The 16,914-nt window shown below is 40.1% G+C and overlaps 1 protein-coding gene across 1 annotated transcript in view; it reads left to right on the top strand.

Annotated features, from left to right (window-relative positions):
• Window positions 1–16,914, top strand: part of cntn3a.1 (contactin 3a, tandem duplicate 1) — an 86,889-nt gene extending 69,975 nt beyond the window's left edge. Inside the window, exons 13-23 of the mRNA XM_026153117.1 lie at window positions 2,857–3,032; window positions 6,826–6,943; window positions 8,343–8,501; window positions 8,686–8,835; window positions 9,697–9,767; window positions 10,273–10,507; window positions 11,834–11,949; window positions 12,210–12,396; window positions 13,473–13,585; window positions 14,560–14,728; window positions 15,534–16,914. Of these exons, the coding sequence (XP_026008902.1) occupies window positions 2,857–3,032; window positions 6,826–6,943; window positions 8,343–8,501; window positions 8,686–8,835; window positions 9,697–9,767; window positions 10,273–10,507; window positions 11,834–11,949; window positions 12,210–12,396; window positions 13,473–13,585; window positions 14,560–14,728; window positions 15,534–15,625 (1,586 nt within the window). The 3' untranslated portion in view covers window positions 15,626–16,914. The remainder of the gene's footprint in view (window positions 1–2,856; window positions 3,033–6,825; window positions 6,944–8,342; window positions 8,502–8,685; window positions 8,836–9,696; window positions 9,768–10,272; window positions 10,508–11,833; window positions 11,950–12,209; window positions 12,397–13,472; window positions 13,586–14,559; window positions 14,729–15,533) is intronic.

Below are 16,914 nucleotides of genomic sequence, written 5' to 3'. Positions count from 1 at the left end.
CAATGAAAATACATGAAATGGCAATTTTATAGATCCTCTGCTGTATTTAAAATCTCGGTGTATTCAGTTATGGAAAGCAGAACATGCTCCAGTTCCTTACATTTGTTATTTCTGAAACATTCAATTAGTACAAAGTTGGAATCATTTTTATTTTTATAAAAAAAGAGTCTCTCCTTCTCTGCTTTACAGAGGTTCATGCTGAGCTTCAGTTCATTGTTTGGCTGTCAGTCAATCCACTAATCACTCTGCATTACCTTCCCAGCACCAAGCAGCTGAAAAACACTGTTAGTTACCAGTTAAGGATCCAGTCCTGATGACTGAAAATGAATCCTGGACTTTATCATCTGCCCACAAATACAACTGCGCATTAATAAATCTTTGTGTGTAATTGCTGGATGGGTAAACAAGCAGCCTAATTAATTTGCCATATCAATATGAAAGGTGTTCCATCTGTGTGTGCTTTCTATCCTCCTGTCTCCTTAATTGCAGATAATTGGCTTTCACTTGGCTGCTCAGTGGTAAATCATTCCTAAGATTTTACCAGGAGCTGATGGCTGATGTTCCACTTCTGGGTTATTTTGACTCTATTGAGCCTCAGTCGTGCTGTTTAGGCTTCAGCACCTCATAATGTTGATATTCAGACGGATCTCTGTATTTCCTATGCTAATTCGAGCCGAGACGTTGAATTTAGAGATGGCACGATACCACTTTTTTATGTCCGATACCGATACCGATATCATAAATTTGGATATCTGCCGATTCCGATATGAATCCGATATAGTGTTTTTTAATCAACAAAACTGTTTTTTAAAATATCTTGCTGCATTTTGCAAGTCTGCAAGTTCATACTCAAGTTTAAAACAACAACTACACTAAAGCTATTCTGTTATACCTGTATACAAAAAAAATATTTCATAGTTCAGCAATACTGATCAATCTAATAAACTTAGACCTACACCATCCTCCCTATTCTGGTATTTTAAAGAGTACTTAGCGTAAATATTAAGCAACCTAACTAATAGGGTTCCAACTCCCAGCAACAACAAAAAGAAATAAATAAAAAATAGGGAACCACCCCTCACACTCCACCTCATGATGCTTAATCGACGTAATCAACCTTAATTTGATGCAGTGTGAAAAAAAATGCACAGAAATCAATTATTTTTCAAGAAATATTAAATAGATTCAACATCTTTCTTCAACAAAATTGCAGACTGCACAGATGGTACCTTCCCAAAGTAAAAAGTACTATAGCTTACTAGGGTATATTAGACTTAATAGTCACTATATACAGTAATTGACTTCTATTCATTTTACATCAAATTAAAACTTTGGGTGTCAGATAATTATTTATTAAAAGCTCGACATTTTAAATGAGAATAAGAAAGAAAAGTGTGTCTTTGTGCCCCCTTTTCCCTGTTCATGCCCTATCGGCCCCCCTGGCTAAACTTTGCTAGATCCGCCCCTGCACAGTTACCAGCGTCAGCTACGTAGAAAAAGATCCTGGTGTAGAAAGTAATATTAAATAAATTCTAACAACAGCTTATCAAGCTTAAACGTTCTGCTGTTGTTCAGCCGCTGGTTTCCTCTTTCTGGTGCAAAGTGGGCCAAAAACAAACAAGAGACACGGACTCGCAACAGAAAAGCCGATCAGCTGATCATTTAAGCAGTTTCACGATTGAAGTAGCAGCTGGAGAGCGAGAGGCAGTCGCTTGTTAAGCTTAACGTGGGAATGCTTTACAAACATTCAGAGATGGACTTACACACTTGCTTTACTTCTCTCGGGGATAACTTTGTCGGAGATGAAATGCCAGGTTGCTAGCGAAGCTCCACATGCTATCCAGACCACCGACAGGTCGGGCATGCCACAGCTGCTCTATCACGTGATGCATACTGCTCCGACTGCTAACGTTCTGAGGTGAGTTACGGCGTGTTGCAAGTTTTGCCAGGTGCTTTCGTGATATTTAATGGATCGGATTACATTTTTTATTTTTCTCCGATATCCGATCCAGTAATTTAGGTCAGTATCGGACCGATACCGATACGTAATATCGGATCGGTCCATCTCTAGTTGAATTAATTTCTAAACTTATCAACCTTCCTCATGAGCGTTTGAGAATATACTGATTTTCGATACGTTTACACACTCTCGATTACCATGTGCAGAGCACACCGATGGAAACGAGGCGGCCGGTTTATGATTTTCCTTCCATTTGTAACAGGAAATAAACGTGACACTTCGGAAATCGGAAGCAGAAAGTTTTGCTTCACCTATTTTGCATCGAGAGCCAAGCTTTCCCAAGAATCACCTGGAATATACTTTCATGACCATTCGGTTCTCCTAAGGGGGTGAAGATAAACAAACAGCCTTGTTTTGACAGAGAGAATATAGAACTTTACTCCTCCTGACATGCTGCACTGGCTTGCCTGTCCATTAGATGCTTATGACATGAATGCATAATTCACATTCAGCCTGGTTTATGGTCCTCTCTACACCGCACTGAACCACACTCTGAACTGCACCACAATCCCTGCCGCTGAATGAGACGGCAAGCTGAGACGACCAAAGATTATGTTGATGCGCATCACACCGGGGATGAAATAGGATGGCTTTTTGTCTCACATAAACAGAGCTAAATTGCAGACTCAGAGCTGACCTGCCATAATGGTGTTTGAGTTTTCTTTGCACTTGTTTATTTTACTTCTTCTCTGTTGGTTATTGATATTTAAGACCATGGTCCTGTTTTTGACACAGGGATCTAAATTATTTGAAGTATAAATACATCAAATAGGAAGGAGGTATAGGGAAACTAGCAGGTATACATGGAATGGTAAACTGGTTCTCTGTGTTTACAGACGCAACTGTGATTACCAGTCCAGCAGGTCATCTGGATGTGACTGTAGGTGAGAGTATTGTCCTGCCCTGTCAGGTATCGCACGACCCAACTCTTGACCTCAAGTTCACCTGGTTTTTCAACGAGCAGCTCATTCACTTTGGAAGCCACGGAGCTTATTTTGAAAAAGTTGGTGGGGTAAGTACAACTCCGGGTCTGAAGGGAGGTCCAGGCTGTGGCTGGAGGGTAGAAAATGATGGAAGCACGAGCTATCGGCTAGAGGCTGAACACGAACATCCCCTTTAGATCACAATCATAATGTGAGCTTCAGAAGCCACGCACACATATACACACAATTATCTGATTTGAGTTGTTTAAATGATGTTTGACGTTCATTACAGAAGCACTACAAAACAGATGAAGCACAGATTTCCTGCCTAGATGTTTTAAACTCTTCTGAGATGTAAAACAAGTACTTTTATGTCATCCCCTTCTTTTTATGTTTTCTTTTGACAGCAGTGACTTTGTAAAACTAAAATCAAAAGCATACCATCAGAGGGGGAGTTTAAAGAAAGGCCACTTGGGAAGCATTTCACTCTCTATATAAGAACAACATTCTCTACATACTAATTTTTTTATTACAGATGAAAAGCTACAGATAATTGAACCTGGAAATATTTGGACATTGACACGGTTTGGGTCATTTTAGGTCTGTGGTGAAATAAAAAAGATTTAACTGAAGTGAGCACAGACTTTTAGCTTTTATTCAGAAATATCAGTGAAATGTTTAGGTTCAAAATTAATTCAGCTGTGCTTATCTTCTGTTGCATCTTATTGTAAGCATGCGTCACACTGCTTCCACTGTGTTTCACATAGTATCATGTGTGTTTTGGAGTCTTCTCCATACTTTGTTCATCTGTTCATAAGATTACCTTAGACTTGAGAGAGCATCTTTGTAATGTTATGGGTTTACAGCAAGCCTTTTCAATTCTAGTACTACCTTTTACCTGGTGAACGGAATAATGAAGGAGTCGTTAACATTTCCAGCTTCTGAGTTGTACAAATGTGTTTGCTTCCTTGAAAAAAAAGTTAGACGCATATTGAAGAATTTTTCCTCCAAATTCAATATGACTAATCTGAAATTTAAGACAAAAATCTTTACGTTTAGCCATATTCAGCTAGCTAAATTTAGTTGTGGTGGTGTCCAAGTCTACGTATATCCACCTGACTGTGTATAGAGTAATGTGGGAACAGGGAAGTAGTTTGTGATCCATTAAAAGTAACACATTTTTTAGCAACTGTATTCCAGCTTCAGCTTTCACATTTATGATGAATCATGCAGCCTTGATTGTTTTTTTGTGTCTTTTTAATTATTATAACAGAACAGGAGGACGCTATTTTGCTTGTTCTGCTTGTTAATAACACCTCCTACATTGACAAAAGCAGCAACCAAGAAACTCATAATGCATTGCTCAGCCATGTGCTACGTGTGATCATCATCTTTTAATAAGGAAAAGCAATTATAAGGCCCGGGCTTCTTGTTTTTCTATTTCGTTTTTTGCTTTTGTTTGTTTGTTTGTTTATTTGTTTTTGGCATGATCATAAACGACAAGAAACTTTGCGGTTCAATATAGCAAACAAATCAGACTCTTGCATACACCGAATATGCTGACATGTTGTGAATAGTCACGTTACTAACTTACCTCATGTGTTTTGCATAAATGTGACTTTGTGGATATGCTTTATTTATTTATTAATTTTTTTTGCAAAGCTGTCTGCCTTTTAATATTCATTGAGTCCTCCGTGAACTCGAAGAGAGTGAAGCCTCCACATAGAATAAAAGCGAGTCGTGACCTTATCCGTAAAATAAAAGCTTTACAACTGTAGATACTTTAAGATCCAAGTGCTGTTCCACTAAATGTTTGAATTTCAGTATTTGATTTCTACTTTCTGATGCCCTCGCTGACATTTTTTCAGCAAAGCTCAGAGTGAACTGAAAAATGTCAACTGCAAGTCGCTGAATGAGTTAACTGTAAAGTTTTATGTCACACTGTGAGTTTTGTTAACTTGCCAACATTTTACAGCTCAAAGAAAAGCTGTGCTACTTGCGTCTTATAAAGGCAATCGCTTTAAATGAATGGATGTTACTGATAAATTGTGTCACTCATGGAAAAAAGAAAAAGAAATGTTAGCTAAAATGAAAAAAAAAAACATCAGACATCACCCTGTTGTGGGGTTTGACACGGTTTTTATTAATATCTGTAGATTTCAACCTGCAGAACCTCTGAAACAGCTTTTATAAAATCAGTTCATGATTTCCAGATTCCCTTGTAAACCTCTCTGACTTTTAAGGTGCATATTATTCTTTCTATTGACACAAAGTTAAGGCCAGACTGAATTTTTCTGATTTTGAATCAAACACAAATTGAAGTGCAGATATTCAGTTTTAATTCAAGGGGTTTATTAAAAGGTAAACATTTAATATGCAGTTTAGCGTTTCTGACGATCAAAAGTAACTGGACCATTGATTGTTCCTTTGATTGATGACAAGCAGATAAAAGGTCTGCTGGCTCAAAATATTGTATTTGCACTTGGTCCTTCCAATATGAGGTCCAATTAGAAGCCAGTGCAAGTGAAGGAGGACTCAATGGGCTGAAACAAACAAACAAAAGTAAAATAAATAAATAACCTAAATAAATTTAAAAGGAGTAAAAACTTTAAATGTGGCACATTCATGAAAATAATAAATGCACTGGGAAGAAAACATCTAAAATCTCTGCAAATAGATAATGACCCATATTTCCCAATGACTAAGCTGGTCACCTCAACACAATAGATCACGCAGAAAACAAAACTGAAGGCAGAGAGAACCACGAGCATTGGCTGTGGTAACAGTATTTTATGTATGTCACGCTGTGAAACAGCTTGCGAGTCAATTGTCCAGTCTCTGAAGGTCAGGGACAATTTATGAAAATGGTAGTAATTCAAAAACAAACAGTCAATACAATAGTTTCATTAAATGTCTTAGATTAAACTACACAGGCCTTAAGGACACTTTGAAGGTTTGATTTAAGAACCACTGTGGGGGTATATAGAGGTTAAAAAAAAGCAGAGTTATTGTCCAAATACTTATGGACCTAAATGGAAATGAATGCTCCTAGCTGCAGCTTTCACAGCCATTTCAGGCACAAAATAAGACCTCCTCCTGGTGTAGCTCTGAATATCTGAGCCTGTGCTTCCATTTCTGTTGCTGGAACAAATACTTTTTAAAAAAAATAATTATTAAATCAAATAGAAGTGAAAACCTGCTGAGACATGATTAGTAATCAAACCTTGGACTACAAGCAAAACCAGAAATCTTGCTTTGTATTTATCTTTTGTATCCATGACTACACTTTTTATGAGTTTTTCTAGCAGTCTCACTTGATATTGCAAGCAAGGTTATCTCACAATAACATTTTGCATACTGCGAGATCTGTGGCCTAATATATTCTTGCCTATGTTATTTTAATAATGGGTATCAAAGAGTGGATGACTTGGAGCAACTGAATTTTTATCTCTTTAAAATGTCCCTGATTATACATCAAAGTAGTTACCAAGTATCATCCTGTTTCACAGTTCCCTACTTTCACAGATAAGACATCAACTTAACATTAGCTCCAACTTTAAAGTTCAAAGCTAATAATGCATTTGGCATTGAATGGTTGTCTGCAGAGTAAATGGAATCAGAGAGAATAAAAGGGACGAAGCTGAAAGAAGCTTTTTAATACCTCACAAAGACCTGTGCTCATAAATGATGAAATGATGAAAAGCAGCACTCAGTCATTTGGTGTGTCCCTGGATTCATGTTGTACCTTTTTCCTTCATAATGCAAGGAACTGCCAAAATAAATCACGACAAGCTCTTTTCCTTGATTTTGCAACTTTATAACACAAGATTCTGTGTTATTCCCTTTTTTGTTTTGTTTCTCCCCTGACATCTGGACCAGCAGCGATCGGATGGTGACATTATGATCCGGAATATTCAACTGAGGCATGCTGGGAAGTATACCTGTGCTGTTCAGACCAAGGTGGACAGTATTTCTATTGCCACTGATGTGGTTGTGAGAGGTAAGGGAAAAAAGCAGAAGATCAAACCCAGATATGTTTATTTAATAACTTTTTTCTTTCAGAATTTCCAAACCTGAACCAGGGCATGCAATGCCCTTATCATTGTTATTGTCTAACATTTAAACAATGTGCGTATGGACTTATGTAGTAGTATTGTGTTAGATCCAAAGTACAAAGTCGTTGTATTTTCTTGTATTCTTGCATACTTCCCAGTAATGATTTTGTCTGAACTATTGAGAAAAGTGAACCTCTTTTGGTCGTGTTTGCAGCGAGAGTCTGGGGCTGCTCAGGCCAAAGCTAAAGCGTCACATTTAGATAAATGGAGCTCGTTCATCAGTTCTCCCTCTTACCGCTGCTGAGACAGACCAGCTCTGATTACGATCGCAGCTTTGGGATAACACAGCTGGCTCTGTGACTGTGGCAGCAGCCGTGGATGTGCTTTGGTTATTATTTTGGCTGTGACACATTATGGTTTTTTTTAATGGGGCCAACAGTGACAGTTTAGTAGTTAATTGTAGCAGCTGTATATAGTGCCACCATAGACTGAACCACAGCAGCAGCCGAGGTCTGAAGAAAAACCGCATGCATCCACGGCTTCACCTGTCACAGCCAGGCGGAGCAGCTGCAGCTGTGCTCTTAACTGGGGCTATACTGTGGAAGATCGGCCTCTTAAAATGAGAAATGAGCACTACATGCGTCGCGTAAAGAGTCACATTATCTCCTTATTCCTTAGTATTTGCAGATGGTTTTCTTGTAGCTGGCAGTAAATTCTAAGTGGACTGGAAGAGCTCACCAAATGTTCCTGTGGAGCAGAAGGAAATATAAAATGTTCACTGACCTCCATTTCGGAGACACCAGAGAAAAGGAGAAGATAATAGCAATAGTTCACTTGAGTAGCAAACAGCTACACTCACATTAAAGTGAACACATGTATTACAGCTGATTCATGAGTCGACTCATTAGAGATTGAAACAAACTTTCCTTTTTATCGTCTATGTTAACGTACCAAAAATGAAATAAAAGATTGCAAATAATTACTTCTTGTGTGTATAATAAAGCATTTTTTCCTTTTTTTCTCCCTTTTTCTATCCTATTTATTAAATTGTGCATGCTCTAATTTATCTCTGCAATCCCTGGCAGAGATTCTGGTGGCAGCGCAGCCACAAAAACATCTTGTTAAATGTAGAAAGTCTACATTTTCCAGAAAAAAAAATCAATGTTCTGTTTTTATATTTTTGATACGCATTCATTATTGTGAGTGTTGATTTTGGACTCGGTGTAATTCAGTATTGCACTCGAGCTCCACAAACACTGTCTACTCAGTCTCTCATATCACCTATAATCTTGAGCTGCTATGTATCAATATATTTGAGTAACCTGTGACTTACTGTCTTTTTAGGTCCTCCAGGCCCCCCTGTGGACTGTCAGGTGACTAAGATGACAGAGACCACTGCCTCTCTGTCCTGGGGTCCTGGCACGGACAACCACAGCCCTATCCTAAGCTATACCATCCAGGCCAGAACGCCCTTCTCTCTCGGGTGGCAGGCTGTTACCACAGGTTTGCTTATTTAAATGTGTTTGTGTGGCTAGAAAGTTTAGTGAAAGGTTAAAAAATGAGCGATGGGGTAACTGGTAGCTGTCCTTTCCAAACTCCACACATAAAATGCAGATAACTAAAACTTCACCCTCTTGGCTAATTATCAGTGAAATCAATGAAAGGTTACTTCTGTGATGTTTTTCAGTTCCTGAGCTGCTGGGGGGGAAGCAGCTGTCAGCCACTGTCACTGACTTGAGCTCCTGGGTGGACTACGAGTTCAGAGTCTTGGCGATCAACAGCATCGGAACAGGAGAGCCCAGCAAACCCTCCAAAAAGGCCCGCACCAAAGACACGCGTATGTATCAGAAGCTCCTTGCATTTTTTCTGATGCCAACATTGGGAAAAGTGGTTTCAGGATCATTCTCATCATGTACTGAATACTTAAAAAAAACCTTATTGTCCTATTTTATTTCAGTAAACTTTCTGCTTCTGCAAGATAAGCATGACAGAACTAATAAAATTACTGATGCCTGGAAGCTTTAGTACAACAGTATTGAAAAGGAAAAAGAACTCCACTTTAGCACACTAAACAGCAGGGCTGGACTGACACATCAACACACTTTTTGCCAAAGTTTAAACAATAAAGTAGTTCAACAAAAGTTGAACTTTTTGGAAGGTTTGAGTTCCGTTACATCTGGATAAAACTATAACAGAATTGCATTAAAAGAACATCATACCCGCAGTCAAACAAGGTGGTGGTAGTGTGATGGTCTGGGGCTGCTTTGCTGCTTTACCTGGACAACTTGCCGTAATTGATGGAAACATGAATTCTGCTCTCTAATAGAAAATCCTGAAGGAGAATGTCCAGACATCAGTTCATACCTTGAAGTTAAAGCTCACTTAGGTTACGTAGCAGGACAATGATCACAAACAAACTGACAAGTTCACCTCTGAATAGCTCAAAAAAAGAAGGCTTTGGAATGACGTGGTCAAAGTCTGCACTCAAATCAGATTGAGTTGCTTTGGCATGATCTCAAACAGGTGCAATGTCAAACTTGTGAAGTACTCTTATAAGTCTGTATTTAAGGAATTTGCAACTTTTTTGAACACGTTCGATATCAAAACCTGTTTCCATGCTATGTTATTTCATGGTGAGAAACAGAATACTGGGTGTATGTGTTGGACATGACTATCTAACCCTGTTCGAATCTGTTAGTTCCCAGGTTAACTCCAGCAAGGGTGAGTGGTGGTGGTGGAGGACGTTCAGAGCTGGTCATCACTTGGGAGGTAAGCATGTATTTAAATGCATTTAGGAAAATGTTATTTAGAGTTTGTTGCTGTTGTCGTTGTTAACATCTGAATGTAAAGTAAAGGTCAAAGTAAGAGTGAGGTTGCAGAGGGCAGTCAGACATCAGCTAAAACAAAAGAATTAAAAACAACAATGTTTTCATTTTTGTTATTTCCCTAATTTACATGCGCTGGTTTTATCTCAGCTCATTGTAAGTCTCTACTGCTGTTTTGCTCCCCTCCATTGCCCTTCGCTTGACTTTTTGCTCAAAAACTTTCTAGCTTGTAAACAGAATAGAAAAGAGGGTGAGGTGTGGCCTGTGGTGTGACATCCTGTGGTCTTGAATTTTGCTTATTGTGCCTTTAACCAGACAGGATGATCATTTCGTGCAAAGTCTTGCATGTACAGTAATGCCCTCAGCTTCTTTTAGGTTTTAATATCTTCGGGATCATTCATGCATTTCTCTCTTGAGTCATTGCTCTGAGTCATCTTGTACCTTCTTAGCCTGTTCCCGAGGAGATGCAGAGCGGCCCGGGCTTTGGATATGTGGTGGCTTTCCGCCCACTCGGGGCGCAGGGCTGGATGCAGGCTGCTGTCACGTCCCCAGATGCTTCTAGATATGTCTTCAAGAATGAGAGCATCCCTCCCTTCTCCCCTTATCAAGTCAAAGTCGGGGTTTACAACAACAAGGGAGAAGGCCCTTTCAGTCCTGTGACCACTATCTACTCAGCAGAGGAAGGTGTGCACTCCTAAAGCACAAACACTGTGTCAGTGATCAGAAGCACAAATACTACATTTTCTGACAGACTTTAGTCTTTTTGTCACATTTTAATATAATATAATTTGAATATAATTCCAAGGATGTTATTGCTTAAAATAAACACTGTACTTCATAACACTGGTTTCTGGTCCTAAACATAGACTGTATATAAAAGATGGAATGATCTTCCTAGTCTAAAACACTGTTGAAGCAAGTTTCCTGTTTTCATAAAGAAGTTTAAAGTAAAATAACCTCAGTTAACACTTTCCTAATAAATCTATGGCCTCATTCATTAAATTCAAGCCTTTATGAATACAGGTTCATGCTAATGTAGTAAATCATGGCTCCATTGGAGGAGAAATACAATAAGGCAAGGAACGATTTAGGGCATGACTACTTGACTGTCCGATATGTATCTGGAAGCTCTGCTCTTTATCTGTAATATCTGTTTTAAAAAAAACAGGGCTGATCAAATCACACTCTCACAGTCCCTGATCCTGAGTCCTGAGACGGCTGGTAATTTACCTTCATGCATCTTTAGCCTAATTGCACATTTTGTCATGAATATTTAATGTAACAGGACACTACACCAACTATTGAGATTTGAGCATCATTACTGGTCTGTAACATCATTTCGGCTGATAGACCATTACCTCCAACAGCCATCCCTAGTCTTAGTTGGTGTGTAACTTTGGCACCTACACCCATACACATACACAAACACCAGAATAAGGTCATTTTATCTATAAAAGGCGGCCAGAAATAACTGAAATGTAATTATGTTTTCGCACCCAAAGTTTGTCAGTCACACAGTTAAAGAAGAAAAATCCTTTCCTCTGTGCTTTTCTTTTCTCTCTTCTCCTTCCCATCAACCCAACAACCGGTCGTGGCAGATGGCTGCCCCTCCCTGAGCCTGGTTGCGCTGGAGGTCTCATTCTGCTAAAACAGAGTTCTTCCTCCCAAGCGTCGCCAAGTGATTGCTCATAGGGGATAATCAGATCATTGGTTTTCTCTTTCTATTATTATAGGATGTTTACCTTACAGTATAAATCGACTGCAGATGGCCGGAACCGGACCTACATAAATGAAATGGAGATGTATGACAATAAATCAAGGAGGAAATGCTAATGATGTTTACATGAGAGCATTTCCCATATTATTACATTAATGTTGGTATTATGGTCTGTTAAAACCACAGGGTAAATTTATCGCTTCTGTATATTCATTAAGCCACACAGTGTCTATAGGCTTAATAAATCCATGTCTTCCTCTCTTTCCCCGGTGCCCCTGGTGTCTGTGTTTCAGAGCCCAGCAGAGCTCCAGGGAGGCTCAGGGCTCGGAGCGTATTAGCGTCCGAGGTAGAGGTCACCTGGAAGCCACTGCCCTGGAGCAACAACCGCAGACGCATCCTAGGCTATGAGGTCAAACCCACACAAGCCCACACAATAGGTCTTGTACAAACATGTTGGACAGCACCAGCAACACGAATAGCTAGTGGCAATGTATCTGTTTTTGATTTTTGCAGAATAGCGTTGTGACCTTTTTGCATTAGTGTTTATATTATTCATTTATGAAGTAAACTGCAGTATATGAGGGCCCTCTGGCTTTCATGCCCACAGAGAATATTGAGTAACAAAATAGATGCAAGCGTAATCCGTGTATTCTATGTGTGTGTGTTTAGTTGCAGTACTGGAGTGAGAAGCAAAAGCAAGAGGCAGCTACGGTGATCAGGACAGCAGGGAATAAAACTTCAGTACTCATCAGGGATCTGGAAGGCAGCAGTACCTATTACGTGTGTCTGCGGGCTTACAACAGCGCTGGAGTGGGCCCACAGAGCAACATAGTCAATGTCACAACCAAGAAACCGCGTAAGGACTAAGATACTGAAGGCGAATGACAGTCTTCTTTTGTGTATTGTTTTTCTTGTTTTTGTTTTCTTCTTCCTTTTCTTTTGGCTGTAGCTGCATGGTCCATTCAGTGTATTGGATTTCACCAGTAACTGAAGAAGGAACCATTCACTGCAAAACAATGTGGCGCTTTCATTTGTGTCGCTGTTTTTTCACCGAATTGTGTTTTATGTTGTCGAGACTTGAAATGCGTTAAAGGCTTTTCTCTCACATAAAAAAAAAACATTGTTCCAAACATCTAAATATTTTTGGTGGGTTTTACGGTTTTCTTCTCGCGCACATGGATACGCTGCTTCGTGTCCTGGCATCTTACTGATGCAAAGAGCGTGAAAGTAACAGACGTCAAAGCAGGTGTCGGCGTAAGTTTCTGCCACACCGTGTTATTTATGTTATTATGTTATGACATCTATACTTGAGTCCCTGTTTGCCGTTTGCAGCAGTGCATCTCATGTCATGTGAATGCAAACGTTTGAGAAAGAAGCAAGAAAATCTGAAGTTGTGGATAATGGTTTAAAGCGTTAATTGTCAGACATATGTCTTTAATCTTATGCTCACATGCGCAAATAATATAAATCGCCGTATTCTCGTTATAACATGATACAAATCTTTCATGGCTTTTTGTTACTTCCCCATTAACTTAAAAAAAATAAATAAATGGTAAATGGCCTGTATTTATATAGCGCCTTACTAGTCCCTAAGGACCCCAAAGCGCTTTACATATCCAGTCATCCACCCATTCACACACACATTCACACACTGGTGATGGCAAGCTACATCGTAGCCACAGCCACCCTGGGGCGCACTGACAGAGGCAAGGCTGCCGGACACTGGCGCCACCGGGCCCTCTGACCACCACCAGTAGGCAACGGGTGAAGTGTCTTGGATTGTTCTCACTGCTCACTCCTAACAGTGGGATGATAAACTGATAATGAGAAATCTCCTTCATGCTGAGTTGGTTCGTGACTGTTTATCGACTTGACAGCCTCTTTTTTTCTTCTCCCTCTTCCCCTTACCCTGCTCCCTGTGTCCTCACTCAGCACCCAGTCAAGCCCCAGTTAAAATTATGTGGAACACTTCCAACTCCAAGGTCATCCTGAAATGGGACCAAGTGCACGCCCTGGAGAATGAGTCAGAAGTCACAGGATATAAGGTAAAGTTTTACACTTCCACGGTAGACTGCCTCAGCAAGAATCAATTCAAAGCTGACAAGTAAAGGGTTTTATAGATAGTAACATAACAGAGAATGATAGACTGTTACTTGGTCCATTTGCTTCATTAGAGCACGCTGTTATTTATGAACACACTGGTTGTGCTGATGAACTTCTCAGAGTGTTATTAATAAATGGGAGCCTCATTTTATCCCCTGCATTGGTGTAATATTCTGCAGCATTTCACTTTAACCTCGGAAGTCCTACACAAATTGCCTCCTCGCCTTAAACCAGCGGTCCTGTGATAACCCAAACACCCACAGCACCCATTATTTTTAGCCACATAGTTTAAACTGTACAACTGTTCTGAGCGAGTCATCTCAGGAAAAGCATGTACGAAGTAAAATCTTATTGGCGTTCATCTTCCCGTATTGTGACATTTAACTTGCCACTGCAGCATCAAGTGCACAATAGATATTATAATAACTGCTTCAGGGTTTTTATCTTCATCTGTCTTTCCAAGTGTCACTTGGCTTGTAAATGTAAATAAATAGGAGCACGAATTTGCAGCTTCCTACGCTAAACAGGCGGAAAGTGTGAAGACTTGGTCTTAGTCGTATTATTCCCGTTACAAGTCAAGTGAAAGTGGAGAGCTTGGCGTGTGTTAAAATGGGCAGATGCATCCAAACCGCAGCTGAAAAGTCAGGACTGAAGATTTCCGGCAGTTCTGCCTTATCTCTACTGAGCCCTCTCCTCCAGTGACCCGGCACAGTCATGTGCAGATATCTTAAAGCAAGAGTCTCGTTCTTGTTAACTTTCAGATACTGCTCACTCCAACTCGCCGAGCTGCAGCTCACACTTAGATTTTCCTGTCAGCGCGCTAGGAAGGAAAAATAAAACACTCATATGTCGCATTGTGAGTGCCTTCATGCCACGCCACACTCTGTTATCATCGTTCGCACTCTGTTTCCTTCAGGTGATGTACAGCCAGGACAAACACAGTCGTCCCAACGTGGTGGAGACCAACAACACCTCTTTGGAGTTGTCGCTGCCGGTCAACCAAGGCTATGTAATCCAAATTAAACCTTTCAGTGAGGGAGGTGAAGGGATCAGCAGCCGCCAGATTACCATCCCCAAGATAGCAGGTAGGACAGTCCTGAAACATTTCTTTCTCTCTTTTTGTGAGAATGAATATATTCAAGCTGGGGTTGAGACATACAGAAAAAGGCCCTTGCATATACCTGTGCACGCTCAGGAAAGAATTATATCCACTTTAGCTTTTCAGCACCCTTTTCTGAGTGGAAGTAATTTAGGTCCTCTAGTTTCGCTGCAGAGAAACACTGTGACAGCACTTCTTTTGATCAAGCTGTGCGAGTCTAACAATGCACATACTGCAAGCCTGGCACTTGTACAAACACACCCTGCAGCTGCATTAAATAGATAAATTGTTATCCGAGAAACTCTTTTAGGAAGCTTTTTTTTTCCAAATTAATTGATGTAATATTAGTCTTCAAATAAGTAATTTCCTCTTTCACATTACCTCTAAAATAGTCTCTTATCCGCAGACCGGGAGACATACTATCAACAACATAATGGTCTCCAGCATTCTCCAAGTATGGCCAGGAGGTTGTTTGAGAGTGGATGTGCCATTTGGATCAAACTATGTGTGTTGCTGTTGCCTGCCTCAGTAGTCCAGCTCTTTGAAACTCGGGTCGCCCCCATAACGGAATATGTTATACTAGTGCCATCTATTGATAAGTGCACGCACTCGCATCTCGCATCAGTTCTTTGTACTTCAATGTAGAGCCGTTCTGCTCTGTGATAATTTATCACGTAAAAGTCTGCACTCAATGACCTTCTAACGTTTTTTCATGCGTTTCTAGACCACGCCAGACTTTTTAAATGCAAGACCAAGCGCCTGTTGGATTTTGATTTGATTGTGTTTTTCAGACGCCATAGCCGCGGGAGCAGCCTCGGAGTTCTCGGCCTTCCCCACGGTCAATCTTGCAGCCCTAATCATCACAGCCAGAACGCTGCTATGACAAATGTCTGCAGGAACCAGGCTCTGCAGCTGCTTATTAAGAGGAGAAAAAGCAGGTCAAAGACAACAACAGGCTGACAGCCACATTCCCACCTGCTCCCTTTCCTGCACTACTGTGTCTTTCCTCTTCTTTCTACAAATATCGCTTTGTGGGGAAGATTCTTTTCCTCCACCTTTCTAAAGTGGTTACTGAAAGGAACTGGCTCTTTCATAAGTTGCTTTTATGGAACTGAAAGGACACTGTGGCTCGACTGCAGTCTCTTTGAAGACGTTTTTTTTTTTTTTCACTCGCCTTCTTTCTAACCAGTGGATGTTCTCGTATGGTTTTCATCTTGGAGGCCACAATAGAATGTGTGTATATGTTCTTGCTTAAGAGGCTGTGCAGGTTTTATTAAACAGATGTGTATGTTCCACTGGACTCTTCTCGGTTGATGGGATTTAAACATGACAGAGAGTGAAGGAGTTCTAAAGCAAGTGAGTATCATTAAGCTTAATTTGAGACAGGAAGTGGTTGAAGCCATTTCCCTGCTGTCTTTGAAAAACCTCCTGCGTTCTAATGAGGAAAAAACAACTGTTAGTCATCCCCTGCTAAAAAGCAGGGAGCTAAGTCTCATTCCTTTATGACAACCAGAATCTGAGACCTTTGTAACTTTTACCTGTATTTTATTCATGCTTTTATGTCACATCAAAACCTCAGCTGCCATGAAACTGAGTGGAACCAAAGGTACAGAGCCTACAAGGTTCAGTTATACCTGTTGTATTGTGAGAAAATGCTGCGTGTCCATCCCAGTATTACTTCCACTGTAAACAGCAGATCTTTGTTGACTAATTGATGTCTCATCTTCTTCTTTCATCTATGAAAAGTGTGCAACAAAGGCACGCCGAATAATGTCAGCTGCGTTGTCGCACATGTCGCGTATGTATGAAATCCTCAGGTCCCAAATTGAGCCTTAAGTCCTATGGTTATATCCCACGTTGTTATTATTCAAAAGAGGTTTTATTTATACTCCTTTTCTTTATCCGCGTTGTATTTTGGCTCAGTCATGCTCTAATTTAGATCATGTTTTTTAGGCGGTTTTAGGACATAACAGGCCTTTGTCTTCTGTCCTTCATAATGAGCATTGTAATACAATAAGTGGCAGATATTTACTGACGTTTCCAGCTTATTACAAAGTAGCGGGAGTACTTTACTGTCAGCCGCTGTTAGGCATGAAATCAGTCAGTGTGTGTACCTTGCTTAGGGTGTCTGAAACGGAACAACCTGCTTTTAATAAACATAAAGTCATTTTC

This window comes from Astatotilapia calliptera, chromosome 20 (assembly GCF_900246225.1).
Source record: "Astatotilapia calliptera chromosome 20, fAstCal1.2, whole genome shotgun sequence".
NCBI classification, from domain to species: Eukaryota; Metazoa; Chordata; class Actinopteri; order Cichliformes; family Cichlidae; genus Astatotilapia; species Astatotilapia calliptera.
This window is presented reverse-complemented; position numbering and strand designations above follow the sequence as displayed.